This window comes from Pezoporus occidentalis, unplaced genomic scaffold (assembly GCF_034315485.1).
Source record: "Pezoporus occidentalis ecotype Australia unplaced genomic scaffold, CSIRO_AGI_Poc_V1 ctg187, whole genome shotgun sequence".
Lineage (NCBI taxonomy): Eukaryota > Metazoa > Chordata > Aves > Psittaciformes > Psittacidae > Pezoporus > Pezoporus occidentalis.
The window spans coordinates 1,614,241-1,637,868 of NW_026913715.1; the positions used below are offsets into that span (position 1 = coordinate 1,614,241).

A 23,628-nucleotide genomic window follows, 5' to 3' on the forward strand; every position below is an offset into this window, starting at 1 on the left:
CCTTCAGATCCCTTTTGTCAAAGTAATCCATTTGTACAGCAGGCCAAATCTGTCTTTTGACATTTGGAAGGGCAGAAAGTTGGCAGCCCCAAGGTTAATCCTCATGACCTTTGCATTACTCAGCCTACAGTACTCACCTTCCACATGCGGTCAGCTTCCAGCTGGTGGGTGCATTTCAGAGGAAGGGAAGCTCTCTGATGACCTGGGATACATTTTTGTGTGTGTAGATAGAGCTCAGTGCACAGTGGAGTTGTAATTTGTCTTGATTATGTCCCTTTTTAAGCTCAGATTGATGTATGGGGCTTCGGAGCTTGTAATTATCCATAAAGGTGTTTGGAGATGCAGCCTGTGCCCTGTGTGTTTGTGCTGTTGTCACTCATACAGCATCCATTGCCACGTGCAGATCAACCAGACGGAAATCCGAATTCCAGTGTCAGGCACATGCTCAGGCTCCTGGATTCCCAATGTCTTTCAAAAAGCAGATTTGATTTCACTGCAAAATCCAGGAGCTAAAATAACAAGAGAAGAGCCTGAACTCTTTATCCTCAAAGATAAAATTACAGCTCTGACTTTGAGTTTTACTTTTGGTGCTGTGTTGTAGAGGCTCAAGGAGAAACATAGGAATCTGGGCTCTTCCTTGGAAAAGATGATGATGTTTGGATACCTAATTTGAGGTTTATCCAGGTCAGCCTGAGAGGGTATTGTCAGAGCAAACAAAATCCAAGTCCTAAAAATGAAAGAGTGAGTTCTGAGTATTTGCTTTTGTTGAGCAAACCTCTTGAGACGTGGCTGTGAACTTGTACTGAAGGCTCCAGACTTCGTGTTTGCAGAGGGTTGGTAACACACTGCAAAGTAATTCCCCCTGAGAGGCTTTGCTTTGATTTCTTCAGGGATGGACCATCTTGTGTATTGCCCGAGAGCTCAACCATATAAAACATGTTTATGCATCCAGTCAAAATCCTGTCTCAAAGTGCAGTGGGCTGTTACCAGATCCAAGTGCAATTGCTCTGTGGGTTGTGTAGTAGTCGGGTTACCCCCTGCACATAAAAGTGCTATTCAGATGGCTTAGCACCTATGTAATGCTTCGTGATCTGATTTTTCTTTTTCCCATCTGTAGCACCTCTGTAATTGCTCATTTGCTCCTATTTGCCATGGAGGTTGAAGATATTAATGGCTTCTATTAAATCCTCCAAGCGGCAGGAACTTGGGAGCCATCAACTTCCAAGCTATGACTTAATAAAAATTAATTGCAAGTGGTTTATTTGAACTGTCCTGTCCTGATCTCCAGTCTTCAACCCACCAAAATCATTTATTCATAGCAGTACTTTGATATACAGATGAAATTAAACAGGGAGGAGGTGGAGTTGTGCTTCAGCTCCTGTTAGTAGTTTTGCACCTCTCTTTATCAGCTGAAGGAACGTGTGCTGTGTTACAGAGCTGCAAGCTTGAGGGAACACTTTCCACACAGCAGTTGCAATGCTCTGCTGCGATTCCAAGTGCTTTCAGGAAGATGCTCTTGTGTTGCTGTGATTTTTAGGAATCTCTGTCCAGCCTCATCTGGGCAAAGGATTTTCCTGTTAAAAAAAGAAGGGATTGGAGTAGTTGTAAGTGAAATCACAGCTGAATTCTTCAAAGTACTCTGCATTGGTCTTATTTCTGCAGCTTCCAGATGTTGTGCTCAAAATGGGTTCTTTTAAGACATTTCACAGCTAAGTCTCAGAGGGGTGGAGGAAGGAGGATGTATTTGTTTTCCAAAGAAATTATCTTTCTTCGCAGATAACTGAGTTATTTCTTGGCTCAGAGTAAGAGGATTTTGTTTGGCATCCCCAGGCAGAGGGAGATGGGGGGGTTGCAGTTTGCCATCAGCCTCTCTCCTCCTTCCTCCTTGTGTACACACCTACTGGAGTGTGCTGCTGGCAGGTGGATGAGAAAAGAAAAACCCTGGGGCATTTGCTGGTGTACTGTTCTGGTTTTGCTTTGTGGTTTTCCTCTCCTCAATGGATTACTCAGGTATCCCCGGACTGGATAGACCTGACAGTTCTCTTGGAAGGGCTGGACACTTTTTGTTCATTTACTTCTGTGTCAGGCAGAAATCTCTCTGTTTAAAGCTTGCTCTGAAGTCAGCACATGAAGCAGAAATAAGAGCAGTGCTAAAAGGACGTTGCATTTGGATTTTCTTGCAGGAAGGTAAGCCCTGTTTCACTGGGCATGTGGTAAATAGAAGTTGCTTTTTGTGGTCCAGATTGGAAACTTCCTTGTAAGCACGTAAGTAGGAGCAGCCCTGCAGTGGTGTTTTCTGTTATCCTTTGGAGCTGACAGATCATCACTGTAGTTACTCTGGCAAATTTATGATATTGGGAAGTTTTATGGTTAGGAAAACTATGAAATAGTGTTATTGGAAGGACACAAGTACAATTAGACTTCAGAGCAATGTTTGTATCTATTGAAGCAGCTGCAGAAGATTGAAGGTGTCAAACTGGAGTTAATACAGTTGCAACTTGTAGACTTGCTTGATTTCCAAGCCAGTGAGTGTGTCACTCAATGTCAGGATCAGCAACAAAACACATACTAAAAAATGCTGCTGCTTATTTAAGGCAGAAACTTCTCTTTATCTCACATTTCCAGATAGCACTCTATATAGCCCCTCATTTATCTTTATATATCTTCTGCATCTTTATATATAAGTAATTTATATCTTAAATAGTATCATTAGATCTTAGGCAGAAGCTCTTCCCTGTGAGGGTGCTGAGGCGCTGGCCCAGGGTGCCCAGAGAAGCTGTGGCTGCCCCATCCCTGGCAGTGTTCAAGGCCAGGTTGGACACAGGGGCTTGGAGCAAGCTGCTCTAGTGGAAGGGGTCCCTGCCCGTGGCAGGGGTTGGGGCTGGAGGAGCTTTAAGGTCCCTTCACTCCCTTTAAAGTGACGAATCTCTAAATTTGATATATTAAATACAGATTCATCTGCACTGAGCCTGTAAGCTGAGTGATCTAATGACTGCTTATAACATGTTTTGAATAGAAGCAGTTACATGAGGGAAAAGCTGGTTTTAGTTGTGTAGCTTTGCTTCTTCAGGAAATTTAAGGTTGTGGGGATGCCTTGATTCAGGTTTGTTAGGCTCCAGTGGAGCTCAGCAAAGTCCCCTTGGCAATTCCTCTGTTTTTTACCTACTTTGCCAGTTAACTCCATCAGGAAGGTGGAGCAGCAAGCCATGTCCCCTGCTCTGGGGAGGCTTTGGTTAGTGACACAGCGAAGCTCTGCAGCAGCCCTGACATTAATCCTGGTTTTAACCAAAGGAAATAGCATCTCTTCAGTGCATTCCAAGAGATCTTCTTCATCTTGCTGAGTCAGTCAGGGGAAGAGGTGGGTGCTGGGGGGCCTGAGCTGTATTTTCTCTTCCTTTCTCAAACTGAAGCAGGCTCTGGAGGTGGCACCGCAAGCAAGCTGCAGCTCTGCCTTGCTGCTCCCTGAGTCCCAGTGTAAAAACCAAACATCCCCTCTCTGTGCTCACAGGGTTGTGTTTTTTTCCTAACACTGACAGGCAACATCTCATTGATGTGTTAGATGTGGCTTGTGGATAAAACAGTGGTGCACAGGCTCTGGTTTTGTATTAATTGTGTTTTCTTCAACCCTGACCTGAGCACAGAGGAGAGCCCATAGTCCTGCTGATACTTTAATGTGAAATGTCCCCCTGCATTTGCTCGCTTCCTCCTGAGGGCTGTGTCTAATCTGAGCTCAGGCAGGCACGTGTGGAGCTGACACATGCACGTCTCCCAGAAGAATGCTTCCTTTATCAGTTGTGCTCTGGCCTTCGTGCGTTACAGCCACATGCCAGGGGGCATTTCCCAGGGGATGAAAGCAAAGGCTGTGTCAGGAGCAGGAATTTTCCTGCAATCCCTCGTGCCAGCAAGGCTGTGCTCCCTGCTTGCTTTGCTGTGTTATTTCAGGGAAGCACGTCCTCAACCCTATAACTCCTCTCCCTGCTTCGTGGCCATTTATTTGTGACCATTGGTAGTCACAAATAAATGTAGTAGTAAAAAAGGAATGGTGCTCTGGAATTTAGGTACTGCACTGCTGTGGAAGGCTTTTGAAGCACGTTGAGCATGAGTTTGGGGTGGAAATGGAGCAGGGCTCTTGTTTCCAGTTTCTCCTTGACCTGGTTGATACCATTTCTGCTCTCTCCATGAATTGATCAGGCCAGTCCTAGAGAGTGGTATATGATGGAAAAGAGGTTTTGTTAATATATAGGTGCTGCACTTGTTGGGCAGATCTTCGGGTTCTGGTACAAGTTATTTGACAGTAATCTTCTCTGTCACTTGTCCTTGGTGCCGGGAGCCCTTGTCCCTGTCCTGGGACAGGCATTAATCCTGGCAGGGAAAATGCTCCATCCAGCTGCACCATCAGGCAGCTTTAAGGCAAAGAACAGCCATGGGTACAGCTCCAGCACCATGATGTGCTCATCTCCCTGCTGAGACACTCCTTCCTCATATCTACACAGACCCCTGCTCCTGCTTTCCTCTGGAGTAAGTGACATTTAGCTCCAGGTAACTGGAGATTTCCTCCACTCCACGCAAGTGCCCTGCACTGATGTGTACAAACAGCTCGGCACCAGCGATCTTCCCTTGTACTCTTCTTGCCAAACACTTGTATCTTCACATGTTTCCCTAAACCAGGACAAGTCCCCTGTGAAACCGTGTCTGGTACTACAAGAAGCGCACAATCCCTGTTTTCTCTGCACTGATGCCGAGCGTTAACAGGGACTCGGCTCCTGGCTTTGGTTTCTTTTCCTCTTGAGCTGAAGCAAGAGAGCTGCCCAGCCCGGCTGTCCGTGGGGCTCCCGCAGGTTGTGACTGAACAGGATCCGTGCTGCTGGCACACAGCTTCCCTGGCAGCCTGCCCCTGTGCGCCGGGGGCTGCGGAGCACGGCCAAGAGAGAACCAACTGCGAGGAGCGGGTGAGAAGTTTCACATAGAAGTGTTGCTGGGTAATGATGGCCTAAAGCTATAGGGAGGGGAACAAAAACCCATTTACATCTCTCAGGAAGCTGCATGGTACATGGAGAAGTGGGGGGGGGGGGGATGATTCACACGCATTTACTTTGATACATAGAATAGTTTGGGCTGGAAGGGACCCTAAAGCTCATGCAGTTCCAAGCTCCTGTGTCCAGCCTGGCCTTGAACACTGCCAGGGATGGGGCAGCCACAGCTTCTCTGGGCACCCTGTGCCAGCGCCTCAGCACCCTCACAGGGAAGACATAGTTCACACAAACACAATTTAGTTTACACAAATACATTCAGTCACGAATCCTCCTCTTCAGGGTGCTGGAACTGAAAGAATCAGCTTTGTATTCATGTATAAACGAAACACAATTTAGTTTGGCAGTTTATAAGAGCAAGAAAAGTACTTTCAGTCCCATCTTGCAGGTCAGTGCTTCAAAATTGATGCTTGTGTTGGTGGTAACGTGGCTGTTACACGTTTAGCTGGGTATTGGCAGGGACTCTGCTGATGCACGACACAGGGGTGATGAAATAGCAGTAATCGTTATTCACTCAAGGGTGCCATGCAGCAAAGTAAAAACAAATCCAGTGTGGTCACAGCAATCCCTTTGTGTTTTCTGAATGCATGAATAAGGAAACTGAGCTTCAGAAGAGGTTAAAGGGGGAGAATCCAGTCTGGAGCTGCCCAGTTTAAAATCACCCTCTGAGCAGGCAATTCTTTACAGTACTTATCATGTGGCTTTGTTAAGACATGTTGTAAGCTTTCTCCAGAAAGCAGGTTGGATTGTGTAAGGTCTGCTCCTCAGCTAAACAGCAGTGTCAGCTACTGACTTACATGCAGGAGTAAGGCTGAAGTGCCAGGCACTAAAAGCAGATTGCAGAAATAGCTGTGATCTAAAAGCCTAAACCCGATGAGCTCCTCTGGCAGGGATAGAAATACAGTTCTTTTAACTTAGGGCATCTTATGAGAAGAAGTAATAGCAAGGCCAGCTTGGATGGGGCTTTGAACAATCTGGTCTAGTGGAAGGTGGATGAGCTTTATGGTCCCTTCCAACACAAGCCAGTCTGGGATGCTATGAAAGCAGGGGAAGGAGCATTTGGAAAGGAAACTAAATGAGCCAGTTCCTGCTCTTGGATTACACCAGTACAGATCTGTCGTTGAAGTCACTTACACCAGTATAACCGAGAACCTGTCCCAAAGCATTCCAGCAGCTGGAGGGGATTTATTTAGATGGAAAGAATGTGTTCAGCATAGCTTGGCCAGATGACACCTATGGTGCACTTGGCAGCTGTCAGCAAGTATTTATAGGATGTAAACAGCAAAGGGAAGGAGGACGGAAATAGAGCACAGGGGGAACAGGAAAATAGGCTGAAAATGAGCAAAGGAAGATTTTTGCTGCTCTATGGCTTAGATTGCAAACTATCGATCCAGGAGGAATGAAATAATTGACATGCTTGGTATTAAGTGGACAAAGCATTTGAAAGCAGGGGCCTGATAAGGTGGCAATCAGCTTCCACTGCCGATGTCTCTGTTCCTGTAATGGTTCTGTAGGACAGGTCCCCTCTACCATCAGGGAATCAACTATAAGATCAGATCAAATGTTCCACCTCTGCACTCTCATTTCTGGTTGTAGCAGTTCTTTCAGACACGTGTACGTGCAGCAATTAGCCTCTGAGCTTTTGAATCTGAGGTTGCACCCCGAGTTTTCGTGTTCAGTAGCCACTGACAGCCTGGTACCTTTGATTCAGCCAACCCACATTTAAATCCATTTGTGATTTGACCTTGTCAGCATGTGGTGGCAGTGGTTTCCTCAATTTGTGCTTTACATACCCATGTCTGTAAATTCTTTCCTTTACATTAAACTTCCTGTATGGAAGTATCATTGCCTGGCCCTGCGTGTCCCATCAGTCCTGATCTTCCCCGCTCAGAGATCTGAGTCTGGTTTCTTCTCATGTGGAGTCCTTCCCAAACTCTGCTCAGTTCCTCTCCTCTCTGTCACTTTCTAGTTGTGCTGTTTCCTTTTAGTGAGGAGCCTGAGCTTGCTTGCACTTTTCAAAGCTCTGGTCCATCCTGGATGTGTGTTCTTAAGTTTTCTGCTTTATTCTGCCTTCTTTGATTTCCCGTTTGGATTTCCACTGGCCGCTAGGTTGATATTTCTCAGGAGATGTCCAGAGTACTTCCAGAATCTCTCCAAGTGAGCAGAGCTACTTAAGAGCTCATTGCTGTAGGGGCTTTGCTACTTCAGTTCTTCTCTTGTCCCATCAGCACTGAGGTTCATCTGTTGTTTATCACTTTTCTCCACCACTGCTCTGAGTTCCTTCTGCACTCCTTGAAATCAAGGAATACATTTACTGTCCTGAAGGAATTTGTCTTATCCTGAAGCCATAGAATCCCAGACTGGTTTGGGCTGGAAGGGACATTAAAGCTCATCCAGCCCCAGCCCCTGCCACAGGCAGGGACACCTTCCACTAGAGCAGGTTGCTGTAAGCCCCTGTGTCCAACCTGGCCTTGAACACTGCCAGGGATGGGGCAGCCACAGCTCCTCTGTTGCCTCTTTATCTGCCCCTTTCCTGGCTCTGTGTGCAGATGAAACTTTGGCCTTCTCATTACTGTTTGTTTCCTCTTGCTCTTTGTTTTCCATCTTCAAATTCATTATTAATCCATGCAGTGACCCATCCTGTGGTCCAGCTGGCTGAGTTTCTTTGAAGAATTGCTGGGAAAGAAGTCTGTGGAAAGGTCTTTGAAATCCAGCCATCCCTGGCTGCTTTGGAAGAACCCCAGTAGATATTTTGATGTCATTGCTCCCTTAAATCCATGTTGACTTTTCCCTCACATATCCTCTGGCTTGATTCTTGGCTGCTGTTTTCATGTTGTTGCCTTTCACACTGCGGTCAGGCTCCTGCTCAGCAACTCCTGGGATCCTCAGGGGGTCTCTTTGAACATTCCTGCATTCCTATTATTTGTTTCTGGCAGTTCAGCTGGTGCACGCTTGCATTCCCTTAGAAGGTGACATCCATGTCTTTACGCTCTTTCAGCGGCTGTTTGTCTGATCATGCCTTTTCCTTTTCTTGGCACAGGGGCTGCTCCCAAGTGGGAGTGATCAGAGCACTGATTGAAGCTGGCATCCCTGTGGATATGATCGGAGGAACATCTATTGGTGCCTTCATGAGTGCCTTGTACGCCGAAGAGCGTAGCTACAATCAGATGAGGATCAAAGCCAGGCAGTGGGCCATGGTAAGCACTGGAAATGGTGCAGTTCTCTCCTCAGATGGAGTGCAAAAGCTTAACCACAAGCCTTCACAGGCAGCAGGCACCCAAGGCACGTTCTGGTGTCTGCCCAGCCAAACCAGCCCTGCCTGGCACGAGGGAGCAGGCTGGGGAAGCTGGTGGCTGTGACAAGTTCTAGTCACACTATAAGCGTAGAGTGATGTTGTTCAAGTGTGTTACTCTGTGTTTATCGTTGTTTTATCTTCTCTTTTGAGGTGCTGGAATCTGTTTCCTTTCCAACTCCCAACAAATGTGTTTCTCTTTTGTATAATTTTCTCTCTTTCGTTCTCACATGCTGTCATTTTTTCAGTGGAACTGATTGACAGAGGTAATCCTTCTCTAAACTAAATACAAAGTGTGTCAATCACAGGGTAGCCTCACTGCTCCAGAGTGGCAGCACCCTCATTCAGGAGAAACATTTAACTTTAAATATTTAATAGAAAGAGAAACGTATTGTCATAGTTAAACCACGGTTTGGGAAGGATGTATTAAATAGTGACTCCTGTGAGTGAATTGATAACATACTGGGGAGAAATTGTACTAGCAGAAGATGACAGTGGTCAGATTGACTGAAGGTGAAGATTGGTATTACTTCTAAAGTCTGTTAGTTACAACTTTATGTTGTTCATATGAAAACCACGTTGGTTTTCTTATTGAAAGGCAATTTTCTAATTTAGATTAAGCTCTGGGTCTGCTTAGATCTTGAGTTTTAGGAGCCTGCAGTTGGCATGTGAGTACTGCTTACCTTTCCCAGGTGTCTTCTAACCCACCATGGCTTTGAGATGAAATCTGCTGTATGGTACCACTTTGCAAGCCAGACAGTCCAGCTTACTGAGGCCCCAGCATGTTTGTGCTGTCCTGGTGCTCAGAGGACCATGGGACCCTCTTTCACCTCCCTGTCACTGTTTGCTAGAAGAACATGGATTTTTGTGCTTTTTATGTAAGAACAGCCTGTGCCTGGCTGGGTTGGGAAGCGCCCAACCCAGAAACTGTATGATACATAGCAGTTTGCTGGAGTCACAAAACTGGAGGAGGCTTGAGAATAAGGACATAAAAGTAACTGTACTGAATCATATCAGACATCCATTTAACCTTGGACTCCTCATTTCCCACCTTGGTCACTTGTAAATGTGGCTGAGCAGGATGAGCCTGTGGTGATCCCTCCCTGCAGTGTTTTCTGTGCCTTGCTGCCTTCCCTCCCTTGCTCCTGGTTAGGCTACAGTGATGGAATTTTCCCCTGTGCGCTTGTCCAGAGGATTATCTCCTCTTGCCTCTGAACTTGTCAGATCTCTTCTGCACAGAGGTGATGAGAGCTGGAAATGCTCCTTGCAGGGCTTCTCAGCACTGTGCTCCCATTGAAGCTGCTTCATTTCCATCACTGCAGCTCTCGAGCTGGCCAACCGACTGTGGAATCACACAGGGATAGTTAAAGGTGAAATGAAGAAATGTAACCTATTGGTTAACTTTTTGAATGCAAATTGCAAAGCTCAGAGAACATTTCACTAAGGAAAAGAAAGGTTATGGCCCAGCCTTGAGCTGTTTCATGTATTAGAACCTTGAAATGTGCAAGTAAGTCACTGGAGGAGAGGTTAATAACCTCTGTTAGAGCAAACATCTCATCTTATAATGAAGAATGGATTTTCTTGAGGTTTGCCATGAGTGTTCTGAGCTCCACATCCAAACCACAAATTGTTCAGTTTTGAGAATGAAAATAGGGAAGACTGCTCTGTTTGAAGGCCTTTCCACTGTTAACAGCATGGTCCAGCAACATGGTTGCTTTGTAAACTGCAGAAAGCCCTGAAAACCCCCACTCCAGGTCAGATCACAGATAATGTACAAAGTAAAGTGAGGGATTATAAATCTTTCTAACACTGACTCTTCTGAGTTATTTTCCCTCATATTGTGTAGTCTGAGCCAGGAGAGTGGCTCCTTTCACTGAGCTCCAGCTCTGTGGTAATGCAGGGAGCTTTGGGGATTCACAGGACAGCAGGTCAGGGAGGGGATTCTCCCCATCTGCTGCGCTTTGAGAGGAACCCCCGTGCAGCCCTGATCCAGCTCTGGGGCAACAGCACAAGAGGGATGTGGAGCTGTTGGAGCAAGGCCAGAGGAGGCCATGGAGATGCTGTGAGGGCTGGAGCAGCTCTGCTCTGGAACCAGGCTGAGAGAGCTGGGCTGGGGCAGCCTGGAGAAGAGAAGGCTCCTGAAGGGGAGACCTTAGAGCAGCTCCAGTGCCTAAAGGGGCTGCAGGAAAGCTGGAGAGGGGCTTGGGACAAGGGCCTGTAGGGACAGGCCAAGGGGAATGGCTTTAACCTGCCAGAGGGGAGACTGAGCTGAGCTCTTAGGCACAAGCTCTTCCCTGTGAGGGTGCTGAGGCGCTGGCACAGGGTGCCCAGAGAAGCTGTGGCTGCCCCATCCCTGGTAGTGTTCAAGGCCAGGTTGGACACAGGGGCTTGGAGCAAGCTGCTCTAGTGGAAGGTGTCCCTGCCCATGGCAGGGGTTGCAGCTGGATGAGCTTTAAGGTCCCTTCCAACACAAACCCTGTCTGTTATTCTGTGACATCCACCCAAACAGACTGAGCACAAGCGAGGTGGCAAATCCATCAGCTAAACCCCACATTCCCAGAGTCCACAAGTTGCAGGCCTGTTCCTGCTATCCTGTGGAGCAACATCACTGCTGGCCCAGGACCACAGCAGGAGGCAGCTACTGGGCAGGAGCTGTTCTGGGGACCATCCTTCATTAAGCAAACATTATGCCCAAAGGCTGGGATGCTCCCTGCTGCTGATTCTGCTCTTCTGAAGCCTGTGAGCTGTTGCTGGGGAGGGTGAGTGCTGAGTGCTCTTTGTGCAAAGCCTTGCAGCCTGGCGTTCTTAGCCTGTGGGGGTTTTGAAATGTCTTCATTGTGATGGATTAGATAACTCTGATAGTTTTTAATTTATTTTGCTATTCATCGAAGTAAATGTCCAGCAGTTATTTCTCTTTTGGGTATTTTTAGCAATTGGCCTGTCTCTGGTTGTACACTTGGGGCTGGGAGAAGGGATGTTTCTAATGGGATGCATTTTTTGGACCTAATGAAGCAAGCAAGAAAGAAATGACTCTTTTATCAAAATACAGAGGGGTATGAAATTAGCAGTCAGGCTATTTACTATGTACTGCCTCTGTGTGTCCTCTGTACCTGCGTTCAGCCAGCAAGTCAAACAATCAAAAGCTTTCATGTTTGCCCATGGTTGGTTTTTGTGATTTTCTTTTTTAATTGAAGAATTACTATTTTAATGTATAAATATTTCCCAAGGAATGGAATTTCTACTGTTGGAGGGAATATGGTCATAGGAATGTGGAGCTTTAGCTTCCCAGAATGGAATTAAGAGTTGGTGAGTAGGATGCTGCAGTCGTTTGCTGTCTGCCGTTGCAAAACAGCTAAAATAAATGGGGGGTTCATGAGGTTCTGCCTCTCCCTAACGCTGCTCTGGTATTTGCACACTGGGACATTCTGTGGTTTAATGAGCTGCTGTGGCCAAAAACTCATCTTGTGTTTATTTCCTCTGTCACACTGTTTCTGCCAACTCAGCTCTTCGAGCTGCTCGCTGCAAAGGCAGCAGTGCCAGCCCAGGGCAGGGGGGACCGTCAGCCTCAGCTGGGGCAGATCAAGATGCTGTTAGACTGGATCCCTGTATTCTTCTTTGTTTCTTATAACTGTTGTTTTGAGGGGAAAAAACCTGTTCTCTGTCAAAGCAAGGTGATGCCTGAGCCTGTGTTGGACCTGGTGCAGGCTGAGGATGGCTTGGGAGTGTGATTCAGCAGAAGGGGTGGTGGGGAAGGGCGAGATGCTCACCTGACAGGGACCACAAAGGTCCTTTCGCTGTGGATGTCAGAGGGAGAGCATTGTTAGGAGGTGCAGTGTTCTGTAACGCTCTTTGCATCCCACACTGTTCCTGTAGGACAACAGCTATAAGGACAGATCTCTGCCAACAAACACCAGGCAAACGTTGCCAAACTAGGCTGGCATGAAGAGCAGGCAGGATATTACGGGAAAGATATCTCCTGACTAGAGGAGACCCACCAAATAAACTGATCCCCAGCTAAAGGGAGTCTTGGTTTCTGTGCCTTAGCCCCAGATCAGCCACAGCAAGTGGTAAGATGGGCTAAAGCAACTTTAAAGCACACAGTGAATCCTAAATAAAGAAGAGGCTCGTTACAGATTGCCTGCTAATGAATGTGCATATGTTGTCTCTTCAGTTGGGTTGATGAGCTGTGAACCTGCTTTGGGTGTCTTCCAGCCCACTGGTGCTTGAGATGGGCACTCAGCAGCACCTCCAGGCTCTTCAATTGCATCCCTAAAACTTCATCAACCCATTGGGAAGCTGTAGTGACTACCTGCAAAGACTAAACCAGGGCACATCGCTTTTCCTTTATAAGCCAACTGAAGGGTTCCCTCTGGTTGCCTTTCAGCTGGAATTTTGTATTTGAGATTGTCAGCTACAGGATGAAAACACATGGGTGTGTGTTTGTTAAATCTTAGAGGTACAGGAAAAACCTATTTTTATGTAGTGATAAGGCCTGAGGGTTCATATTTACCATTCCAGTTGTGTTAGTTGGGCTGTTATAATTAACCCCAAATCAAGTATTATAACTTGGGAAATTCACATAAAAGGCTGCATGCAAAATCCAGACATGCCTGTTGCTTTGAAATGAAGGCACCAAACCATTCTGCATCTACCCTGGGGCCATCACATCCACTGATGACGGTGAGGATGGCACATTAATGCTACAGGCTCAGAACATGAGTCTGATTTGAAACATGCAGTTACTTGCCTGGTTCTCTGCTTTACCCGACTCTGAGATGGCTGCAGTTTCTTAGATGGATTAATTATCATGTTCTTCAACTCTTAGATTTCTTAATAGTTTACATTTAGATCTGAGCTTCCATTACCTGTAATTCCTGCCCCTGTGGTGCTGTTAATCTCTTGGCCTGAGTTGCGTTTTGTCTTTTGTCTCTAACATTTTTCTCTTTGTGAGTTCCTTTGCTGGTTTCACTGAAAAGGCACCGCAGGGAATTCCTGAGGCCATCTCCAGGGGTTTGAAAAAGAGTTTTGCTGGTTTAAATTTTTGTTCTTGCGACAAGTTTTGCCCTGCCCTGGCTTTATTTTATACTCTGGAGCATTGAAATATATTGGTTTTTAACACTAGTTTACCACCATTCTGCATCAAATAACAAGATAGCCAGAGGTTATAATTCAGGGTTTTTTTTGTCCATTATCCCAGAATCATAGAATCCCAGACTGGTTTGGGTTGGAAGGGGCCTTAAAGCTCATCCAGTTCCAACCCCTGCCACAGGCAGCGACACCTTCCACTAGAGTAGCTTGTGCCAAGCTCTGAGCTTTCTTTTGAGTAGCCCCTTTAGGCACTGGAGCTGCTCTCAGGTCTCCCCTTCAGGAGCCTTCTCTTCTCCAGGCTGACCCAGCCCAGCTCTCTCAGCCTGGCTCCAGAGCAGAGCTGCTCCAGCCCTCGCAGCATCTCCATGGCCTCCTCTGGCCTTGCTCCAACAGCTCCACGTCCCTCTTGTGCTGCTGCCCCAGAGCTGGATCAGGACTGCAGGGGGGGTCTCTCCAGAACGCAGCAGAGGGGCAGGATCCCCTCCATGAGCTGCCGCTCACACTCTGGAGGTGCAGCCCGGCATCATGTGAGTTTGCCCTGGTCCCTTTCTTGCTGAAGTTGCCTTTTTCCACAGGGTGGCTTTTAACAGTAATAGGATTGAAGGTGGTCTCTTTAAAAAGAAAGCTCATTGTGCAGCAGAGCTGTAGAAATGAAAGTTCAGGAGAAGTTAATGAAGAATTGTGCAGTAGCTGTTCCCTCCCAAGAGAACTGGTAGAGATGCCATGAGGCCAGGCCAGGCTTCCTGTCACAGTACAGTAGGGAACTGGAGCTGCATTGTTCTCAGGGACACTGGTGTTGGCCCTTATGCTTTGGTTAGTAGAGAAGTCTGAGGGGAAGCAGAAGGCAGGAGGCTCTGGTAGCCTTTCCATCGGGTGATCTTTAACTTGATTTATCTTGAGAGCAGTAGGTGGTAGAAGCTATTCTTGGAAGGCAGAGGGAGGCTGTTGGCCATCAGCGTTTCAAAGGGCATCCTCCGGTTATGAGAAATGAGAATATTAAGAAATAACTGTTAATTAGGAGTGTTTTGTTCACATACAGTATTATTGCAAGCATTAATTGAGGGGAAAATGTAGAGGCTGAGCATTATAAAGGTCACTTGCAACAAGGATGGCCCCAGTGTTTGGTGCTGAGTTGGAGAGATTTTTCCTTGGTATTAAATAAAGAACTTTCTGTAAATGCCTTTCCCTGATTTAATCATTCTGAGTGATGTCAGAGACCAAATCCCTATTTTAAGCACAAACCTAATTCCATTTAACTCTGACGCTGTGGGTAGCATGTCTATAGTTAGGTTAGCGCACTGTCCTCACCCCCTCAGAACCCAACATGAAGATGTGAATGAAGGTGACAGGTTCATAATGGGGCTTGTGCAAAGGCTTTTACATTCTCCCACGTTTCCTGTTTATGCTTGTTTTTAAGGATCTTTTTTAATACTTGGACATGTATTCTCTGGGCAGATACTTAATATATATTTAAAAGCAGCTGGACCTGACAATGTAGGCTAATCCTGCTCTGCTTTAACTCATTGCTAGAGTAAAGCCAAGGCCAGATGTTTATCGCAGATGCTTCACTAGGCTGCAGGGTCAGAGGCTGTCTCGTGCAGTGGGTCTCTGCCTGGGTATGATGCTGTGTTGTCTGTTGGTTTTGAAATTATAGAGAACGTGCAGAGAGAAGATATCACATCTAACAGAAGTATTTCATCCAGTGAATCTCTATTTAATTGCAAATGAGTTAATTGGGTCGTTTTGGTCTTCAATTGCATGGAAGCCACAGCTTCTCTGGGCACCCTGTGCCAGCGCCTCAGCACCCTCCCAGGGAAGAGCTTCTGCCTAAGAGCCCATCTCAGTCTCCCCTCTGGCAGGTTAAAGCCATTCCCCTTGGCCTGGCCCTACAGGCCCTTGTCCCAAGCCCCTCTCCAGGTTTTCTGCAGCCCCTTTAGGCACTGGAGCTGCTCTCAGGTCTCCCCTTCAGGAGCCTTCTCTTGTCCAGGCTGCCCCAGCCCAGCTCTCTCAGCCTGGCTCCAGAGCAGAGCTGCTCCAGCCCTCGCAGCATCTCCATGGCCTCCTCTGGACTCTCTCCAACAGCTCCACGTCCCTCTTGTGCTGCTGCCCCAGAGCTGGGTCAGGGCTGCAGGGGGGTCTCCCCAGAGCACAGCAGAGGGGCAGGATCCCCTCCCTGAGCTGCTGCTCACGCTGTAGGGGTGCAGCCCAGCACATGGGGGGCGGTTCTGGGCTCAAGTGCACACTGAAACCAGGTCATGGGGAGCTTCTCATCAACAAACACCCCCAAGTGCTTCTCCTCAGGGCTGCTCCATCCCCTCTTTCCAAAGCCTGTGTTTGTGCTTGGGATTGCCCCGACCCAGGTTCAGGACCTTGCACTTGGCCTTGTTGAACTTCATGAGTTAATTAACTGAGTATGATGTAATGTGTATATTAGGAACTGAATTTTGTTAGGACTTACTAGGATTTGAAACCAGTGGTTATGGTCTCATAACCCATAGTTATGGGACAAATGCAGTGGCCTCAGTGCTGTAGAGTTTAGGTGTTTTCATCATTTTATCTTGTAGGTTAGTGCACAGATGTGATGCAATTGAAATGGGGGGAAAAAAAAGAAAACAGAATCCATGAAATCTTAATTACAGAATTTGTGTGTTTAGAAGAGAAACATTTGACAGTGCCTGCCAGTGTTGCATGATGCAACAGGTATATCTAGTGCTTGAAGAACCCTGCCATGATCTAATTTGTCTCCCTTGGGTAGGGTGCCCTTCGCAGTATCCAAATGCTGGCTGCCAAGCAGCAGGTGAAGGGCACAACTCCCTCTGGGAATGACAAATAACAGTTATTCATAGACAGTGGTTTTTTAAGCTCTTTAACATGGGACTGACTTCACCTTGTTGCAATCCTAGAGAATCACACACGCGTTTTTGTAAGCGCTGACACTGAGGTAGATAAAAGATTTAAGACTGGAATTAAAATCAGGTGTGATCTAGAAACGAGAAGAGTGATGCAGAGATTCTAATATTACAGATTTAGGATTTCCTTTCCGCTCCAGTGAACTGTGGAAAGGTTGATGAAGAGGGAGGTAACTATTAATATCTTTTTGTTATTAAAAAAAATAAGAAAGCAAGAATTAAACTGTAGTGTTCATGTGCATTTTTTAATGCAGAAACCTGTGTCTGTGCACGCTTATGTAGAGCAATGCTTTGATTTATGAGTAGAAAGGAAGCAATGTGAATGTACCTTCTTCCACAGCCTTACTGCAAACTGCCCACAGGGTTTGCTGCTTTTTGGGTTAAGTTTATGGCACCATAAACCAGAAGGTAGGTAACAAGGTGTTACTGGTTGTAGGTTTCATAGTTGTTTTTCTGTCCCCTTGATAACTGTACTTGCAATAGCAATACTTCCAACATGTTGGCTGTAGGATCTGGAATACAATATCTCTCCAATTGCATACATTAATGCCTGCATTAATATGGATTCTTAAATATATTTACCTTTCAAATGGCTTTTTTTTCTGTTTAGGTTATGAACTCTGTGTTTAAGACTATTCTGGACTTGACGTATCCAATAACCTCTATGTTTTCGGGAGCAGCTTTTAACAACAGCATCAACAACATCTTCAAAGATAAGCAGATAGAGGTAGGTTGCTTATTCACTTCCTGTGCAGTAAGTGATGCCACTGTGTTCTGTTGCAGCAGAAATAGCTTTCTTCCATGCTAATGTGAGATATGGGCCTGTGGGATGACTGAAAACATGTGAAAACTGGGACTGTGGTGTTATATGAATATAGGAAGGAGCCTGTGAGGGTGCTGAGGTGCTGGCACAGGGTGCCCAGAGAAGCTGTGGCTGCCCCATCCCTGGCAATGTTCAAGGCCAGTTTGGACACAGGGGCTTGGAGCAAGCTGCTCTAGTGGAAGGTGTCCCTGCCTGTGGCAGGGGTTGGAACTGGATGAGCTTTAAGGTTCCTTCCAACCCAAACTATTCCATGACTCTATGATTTTGGTGGATTTAGAAAACACGAGGAGTGGATTATTTGTAGCTACTTTTCTGTTTGACAAAAGGGTCCTGGTGGCTGAGAGCAGAAGTTAAAATTGTGTCACTAAAGTAGAACTGCTCAGACTGTTTTATTGTTATTATTCTGCAAATCAGGTCTCAGAGACTCTTACGGCTCAGCAGAAGGTCTTGAAGAGGTTAGCGATGGGTTTGGCTTTCTTTCTACTTTAGTTTTTCTTTTTAAAGCTAGAGTGAGTTTTAATGAAAGGCCCATTGAAAACTGCAGTAGCATCCAAGTATTTTGGTTCGTGTTTTGCATTGGTGACCTTTCTGCAATTGCTACATGCGTGGTGTGCCTGAGCTGATGGCCACCCTCAGAATCCCACCTACCCTCCATCCCTCAGCAGCAGCAATTCATAAAGCACATTATCAATGATTGCCTTCCTAGATCACCAAGTCCTGCAATCTTGCCTCATTTGCAATTTTAAATAAATTATTCCTGTGCTTGGAATCCTTGTGATGAAAGATTAAGTAGCAAATTAACAGTATATATACTTATAGAAACACAGAGTCCCAGCCTGGTTTGGGTTGGAAGGGAATTTAAAGCTCATCCAATTCCAACCCTTTGCCACGGGTAGGGACACCTTCCACTAGAGCAGCTTGCTCCAAGCCCTGTCCAATGCAGCCTTGGTAATTTTCTGCCAAGAAACAAAAGCTTCAAGTATATTTATTAAACATCACGTAAGATAAATCTATTTCGAATATATTTATTAAAAATAATCTAAAACATTCCCTGCTTAAATGCAAGTATGAAAGTGATTAATCATCACGTGGCTTAAAATAGCATCTTGCTATGCAGAGTGGGGCTGGGAACAAGCAGGTTTGAGAGTGATAAATCCCTCTGAGGCTGGAATTATTTTTGTTTTGCTGTTGGGCAGCACTCTGTCAGCTCTTTGATCAGGTGTGTCCCTTCCTGAAGCCCTCCAGCTCCTATCTTTGGTTTCAGCAGTGCCTGAGAGGCAAACATGTGATTGTCCGATGACTGAGGCAGCCGAGGAGCTGCCGTGCAAAGCCCCCAGACCTTCTCGGTGGTGGGAAGTGTGGTCTCCTCTTGGGTAACGTGGTGTGAATTGCAGGTGGTACATTGCAGTGTGAGGCTGTAGGATAACACCAAGCAGAGCTTTGAGAGGGAGTGACAAAATTGAAGAGAATTGCTGAGCTTAGTTGGCCCCAGCTTCCCTTGCTCGCCCCATCACTGCTTTTGATTTCAGCAGTCAGTTTATTGTACTTGCCTTCAAGATGCAGCAGATTCCTTCCCTATGATTGTTACAGGTGTAGTGTGATCTTTTCTAACCTTGCAGTCACAGGAATGTTGTGTCCAAGAGAAATCCAGTTCTAAGGCATGCAGCAGTGTCATGGAACCATAGACTTGTTTGGGTTGGAATGGGCCTTCAAACTCATCCAGTTCCAACCCCCTGCTATGGGCAGGGACACCTTCCACTAGAGCAGCTTGCTCCAAGCCCCATCCAGGGGCTGTGAACGTCTTTGTGGGCATGTGCTGATCCTTCAGTCAAAATCCTTCAGCGTGTGCTTGAGGATTTCCTCACGTTGGAAGACTTCCTTCAGATAAAGAAGGAGAAATGCTGTGTAGCACTGCAGGGAAGGAGGCAGTTACTCCTCCATTGCAACTCGTGTTATCAGTGCAGGGTAACCAGCCATGTCACTAGACAGATGGAAATTGAAAGCTGCCCAAGTGTAAAGGGTGACTTAGAAAGTCACAGAAGCTGAACTCGGAAGCATTCAGCCTTGAGCAGATGTTTTCTTCAAGCATTATTTCAAAGCACCAAACTGCTAACATCCATCTTCTCTCAGTAGCTGGAATGGTTTTGGAGGAGGGTGAGTAGCAATGATTTCCAACTGGAAATACATATTAATGAGGTAATTATAACCTTACAAACAGGTTGTGTTTGGACACTTGGCCACAACTACTCCATCCTGGGAGCATCCACAGTGACCAAGGCTGAACCCCAAGATGCTGGGGTGGGCTTTGGCCCTTGTGTCTCTACAGAAGCTTAAAATCAGGAAGCACTGGGTCAGATCCTCCTTTTTACTCCCCGTGCGTGTGAGGTGGCACTCCCGCACGTCTCATGCGTGCCCGCATCCCTCTCCTGCAGCAGCAGCACTTACGTTGAACTGTTATTTCTGACATTGAACAGGGGGGTCCATTTTCTCCTCAGTTTGCTCTCCAGCAGCCGGTGGAACGTAGGAGGCTCCCGATTCCCAGCACGCTGGCTGGGGGTAGCCCTGGTTACCAGCCACCCCCGGGGCTGCTGCTGCAGATGTCAGCCAAAGGCGCTCCACCACAAGAGCTCAGCCTGTGCAAGTTCTTCAGGAAAGCACGTGGGGATCCAGGGCAGGGATTGAGAGAGACTTCACAAGAAACACACTTATTACCCACTGAAATTACCCATGCTTATGAGGGAGCACCAAGCTCTGGAAGTCTTATCCCCCATGCTGGAAGCACAAAATGCTCTTGCAAGTCATCTCAGCTGGAGGCTCAGGTGTGAGGAATCAGAAAATTCTTTTATCAAGCCCTGTTTCAGACTTGAATAATGCTCTGGCCTCAAAAGACATGGAACGATATCTGAGAAACAGAGTCTTCATTACTGTGTGATAGGTCTTACTTTAGTTTCTTTCATGCATGTGTCTGCATGAATTTGAAAAGAAGACAGACTTTTTTTCCCTGTTCCCCTGTTTTTGCTTAGAATATGGTTGATGCACTGAGATCTGCAATCATCAGAATATCTTTAGCATGGAGAGGCACCCCTAATACTCTCGTAGTCACACTTTATTCATCCGCCTTCCCATGGCATTTATAGCAGATGGGTTGCAATACTTGTGCAGCATCTGTTAGTCCTCCCCAATTCCACCATCTTTGCAGAGCTGCTTAAGAGATTAAACTCACGAGGAAAAAAGCCTTTTTGAATTGAAGAGCACAGAAACTTCCACCAGAGCTGCAGCCTGGGCATTGACGGGCTGCTTCTCAGGTCCTGCTGGTAGCTGGAGTCCAAACCCATGCTTGGTTTGAGTTCAAGGCACATCAGAGCTGTGCTGGAGAAGTCCTGCATAGAAAGGCAGTTTTATCTCTTCAGTCTTGATTAACTTTGCTGATTGACAGAGATCTCTCAGCTGTTGTTCTCTGGGCATAAGCTCCATTTACTCAAACAGGTCCTCCTCCTGCCCTTTGCAGGTTAACCCTTTCACTAGATGCCATGAAGACTTTCCAGAACTATCCTCTCTGACAAACTCCTGTGCAGCTGGGAGGTCACCTCCCATTCAGTTTTCCAACTAGTGGGATGTGAGTACAGACATGGGTGAAACTCCCTGCCAGGAGCAGGGCTTGTTGGTTTGGCTGTTGAGTAAACTTATAATGCACTTAGCATGGCCATTCTCTTTGTATATCATCCTCCTCCTTATGTACCACACTCCTCACTGCTCTTTCACCCTGCAGTATCTCAGGCAACCTCTGGGGTCTTCTTGAAGATGAACTTTGCAGGATCCTTTGTTCCTGTAGGGAATGCTGCAGCTTTGTGTTTTCTTCTTTGGCTGGAGGCACTTTGGGTCTCAGCAGCATCGCTCTTGCCTCTCCTGCTGAAATGATCCCTAGCTTCATCACCACAAGGTAGAAATCGAACATCCTTTGGTCAAGAGGCCATGACTCATGTTCTTCCCTCTTTGTTTTGGGCTCAGGCAAGGGAGATGGTGCCCGTTACAGCCTTAGGCTGGGGCTGGGGGGAGCTGAGTAGTTGCGTGCTCTGTGTAGATCAACACCACCATGAATGGAAAGAGTTGGGTGAAGTGCAAGAATGGCCACACTGGGTGAGATCCAAGGTCTTTCTAGTTTAGTGCCATGTCTTCAGGGGAGGCCAAAAGCAGCAGCTATTTAGTGACCTAGATAAGAACTGAATGTATAAAGGTGAGACTTCCTTTCACATTGTCTTCCAGCAATAAGCAGCCCAGGGATCATTTTAGATGAGAGTTACCATCAGACCCCCACACTTCATCTGGAAATAAAGCAGGTATCAGAAAGCAGATGAACTCCAGTTTGAGTGATGAGGCAGTGATGAGCTGCTCAGGATGCTGGACAGTCTTCTGGAACAATTCTTTCTTGCTATTAAAAAAAAGAAAGAAGGAGTTTTGCCTGCCTTGGTTCTAATGTTTGCATTAGAAACAAATTAATGAACTCAAGCACAGGGCTGACGGGTTTTCCTCCATCCATGAAGGCATTTGTGTCATATATACGTAGGTTGTTGCTTTGGTTTGTGTTAGAAATGGGCTTTAGTTCAAGTGCAAGGTTACAGCTGTAGTAAAACTGTGACCTCCTCTGTTGCAGGACCTGTGGATTCCTTACTTTGCCATCACAACTGACATCACTGCCTCAGCAATGCGGGTCCACACGGATGGTGAGTGTGCAAGGAGGCCTGAAATGATGCTGCGAGACTTCGCCGGCACCCTTGCTCCTGGAGTTTTCCTTGCCTTTAAATTCACCTTTCCTTTTGTTTCTCCCTTCTCTGTTACTTGCTGAGCACCAAACTGTGGTTGTCCACAGGTAATAAGGAACAAAGCTGTTGAGAAGCAGTGAAATGAGATGCTTTATTCACTGTTTAGAGAGAAAATGGGTCTATTGACACCATTCTGTTTCCTTAAAGGATCCCATTAAGTGCGGGTGTTAGCCATAAATAAGACCCTTTTTAAAATATAAATTCCCATAAATGAAGCAGTTTTCCAAATAAAGAGTCCTACAAAAGTAGAGGCTGAGCTAGACTCTTGTGTCCAGTCCCCTTTATTTCTCTGATGGAAAACTGTAATGCAGTTTACTGACTGAACAGAGAAAGATACTAGCTCCTGCTCTGCTGCCAGGACATGGTGACAGCCCTGTGGGACACTTGCTTTTGTCTATTTGGGGTAACTGTGCCATGACTCAGGCTTCAGTGAAGACAGTTCAAGCCTCCAGGTGCCCCAGGTATTTTGGGTAGCTGGAGCCTTTGCTGCCAGGTCTCTGATGTTTTATCTTTTGAGCTGGCTCAGCTCCTATCCATTCCTGCCGTTAAATTACTGACACTGGGGTTTTGGTGGCTGAGGACATCCAAGGGAGATAAAACAAGCAGAAAAAGGATTAACCTTTCTCAGCAGTTTTGTGTTTCCATTCTGCAGCAGGTTAAGGCAGTTGAGGTCAGGAAGCTCACCCCATCCAGCTGCTTGTCCCTGTGGAAGTTTAATGTAAGGGTAGAAATCAGCTGGAGAATGGTTATAGATGTCTCCAGAATTCACTGACAGGAGAGGAAGGAAGGCCAAGGTCAGGTTGGAGCAACCTGCTCTAGTGGAAGGTGTCCCTGGCCATGGCAGGGGCTTGGAACTGAATGAGCTTTAAGGTCCTTTCCAACCCAAACCAGTCTGGGATTCTATGGTAAGTTCCCAGCTGCTGCAAGTTCCCGTCTTGGTCTCATCTGTGGGGTGTAGCACAAGAAGTCGGCATTTTTCTTGTGTGGGAGTTGCAATTCAACAAAAACTATTGATACTAAACCCCAAATGTGCTAGTATTGACCTGTGCTAAACAGTGGGAGTTAGAATTAAACAGAACTGTTGCAAATGTTTAAAAATAGAAGAGAATAAAAAAGATCAATTCCCAGTTTGCTGGCAAGCTGCTGATTGAAGCACCGAGTAGTTGCTTATTGACAAGTGAGCTAAGGCTGCAGGTCTGACTTGTTTTGGTAATTTAAAGATTCACTTCTCAGACAAGACTCTTGGCCTCACTGGAAGTGCAGCATCACCCCAATTCAGCTGGTGCAGATGCTGAGAGAAATCACAAAATAAGAGCCTTGAAGCTGAATGTTTTACAGGCAACAGATCAATCATTTCCCTTGATTAAACTTCCTGTTTCTACCAGCTTAAAGGATTATAACTTTCTGCTTTCCAGTGTTATGAGCAGCAGTGTCCTAGGAAGAAATAAGATCTCCGCCATGTACTTAACCCAGGTTTTACAAGTGAAAATACTTGGTTATTGCAGAACAGGGAAAACAGACTCTGGGGCTTTTACAGCATCTATTTTTCATGTTGAGCTCCTGCTAAACATCTGAGGTTAGCAGATCCCTGTAGAACATAATGGCTTTAGCTGCCCTTCGAGCTGCTTATTCTTTCTATCCCTTTGTCCCCAGGGAAGCCTTTTCC

At 46.3% G+C, this 23,628-nt stretch overlaps 2 protein-coding genes across 2 annotated transcripts in view; both read left to right on the plus strand.

The window, feature by feature from the left end:
* Nucleotides 1–23,157, plus strand: part of RPL12 (ribosomal protein L12) — a 137,238-nt gene extending 114,081 nt beyond the window's left edge. Inside the window, exon 7 of the mRNA XM_062616029.1 lies at nucleotides 23,143–23,157. Within this exon, the coding sequence (XP_062472013.1) occupies nucleotides 23,143–23,148 (6 nt within the window). The 3' untranslated portion in view covers nucleotides 23,149–23,157. The remainder of the gene's footprint in view (nucleotides 1–23,142) is intronic.
* Nucleotides 1–23,628, plus strand: part of PNPLA7 (patatin like phospholipase domain containing 7) — a 124,760-nt gene that overhangs the window by 81,987 nt on the left and 19,145 nt on the right. Inside the window, exons 27-29 of the mRNA XM_062616027.1 lie at nucleotides 8,071–8,227; nucleotides 16,930–17,046; nucleotides 21,794–21,863. Of these exons, the coding sequence (XP_062472011.1) occupies nucleotides 8,071–8,227; nucleotides 16,930–17,046; nucleotides 21,794–21,863 (344 nt within the window). The remainder of the gene's footprint in view (nucleotides 1–8,070; nucleotides 8,228–16,929; nucleotides 17,047–21,793; nucleotides 21,864–23,628) is intronic.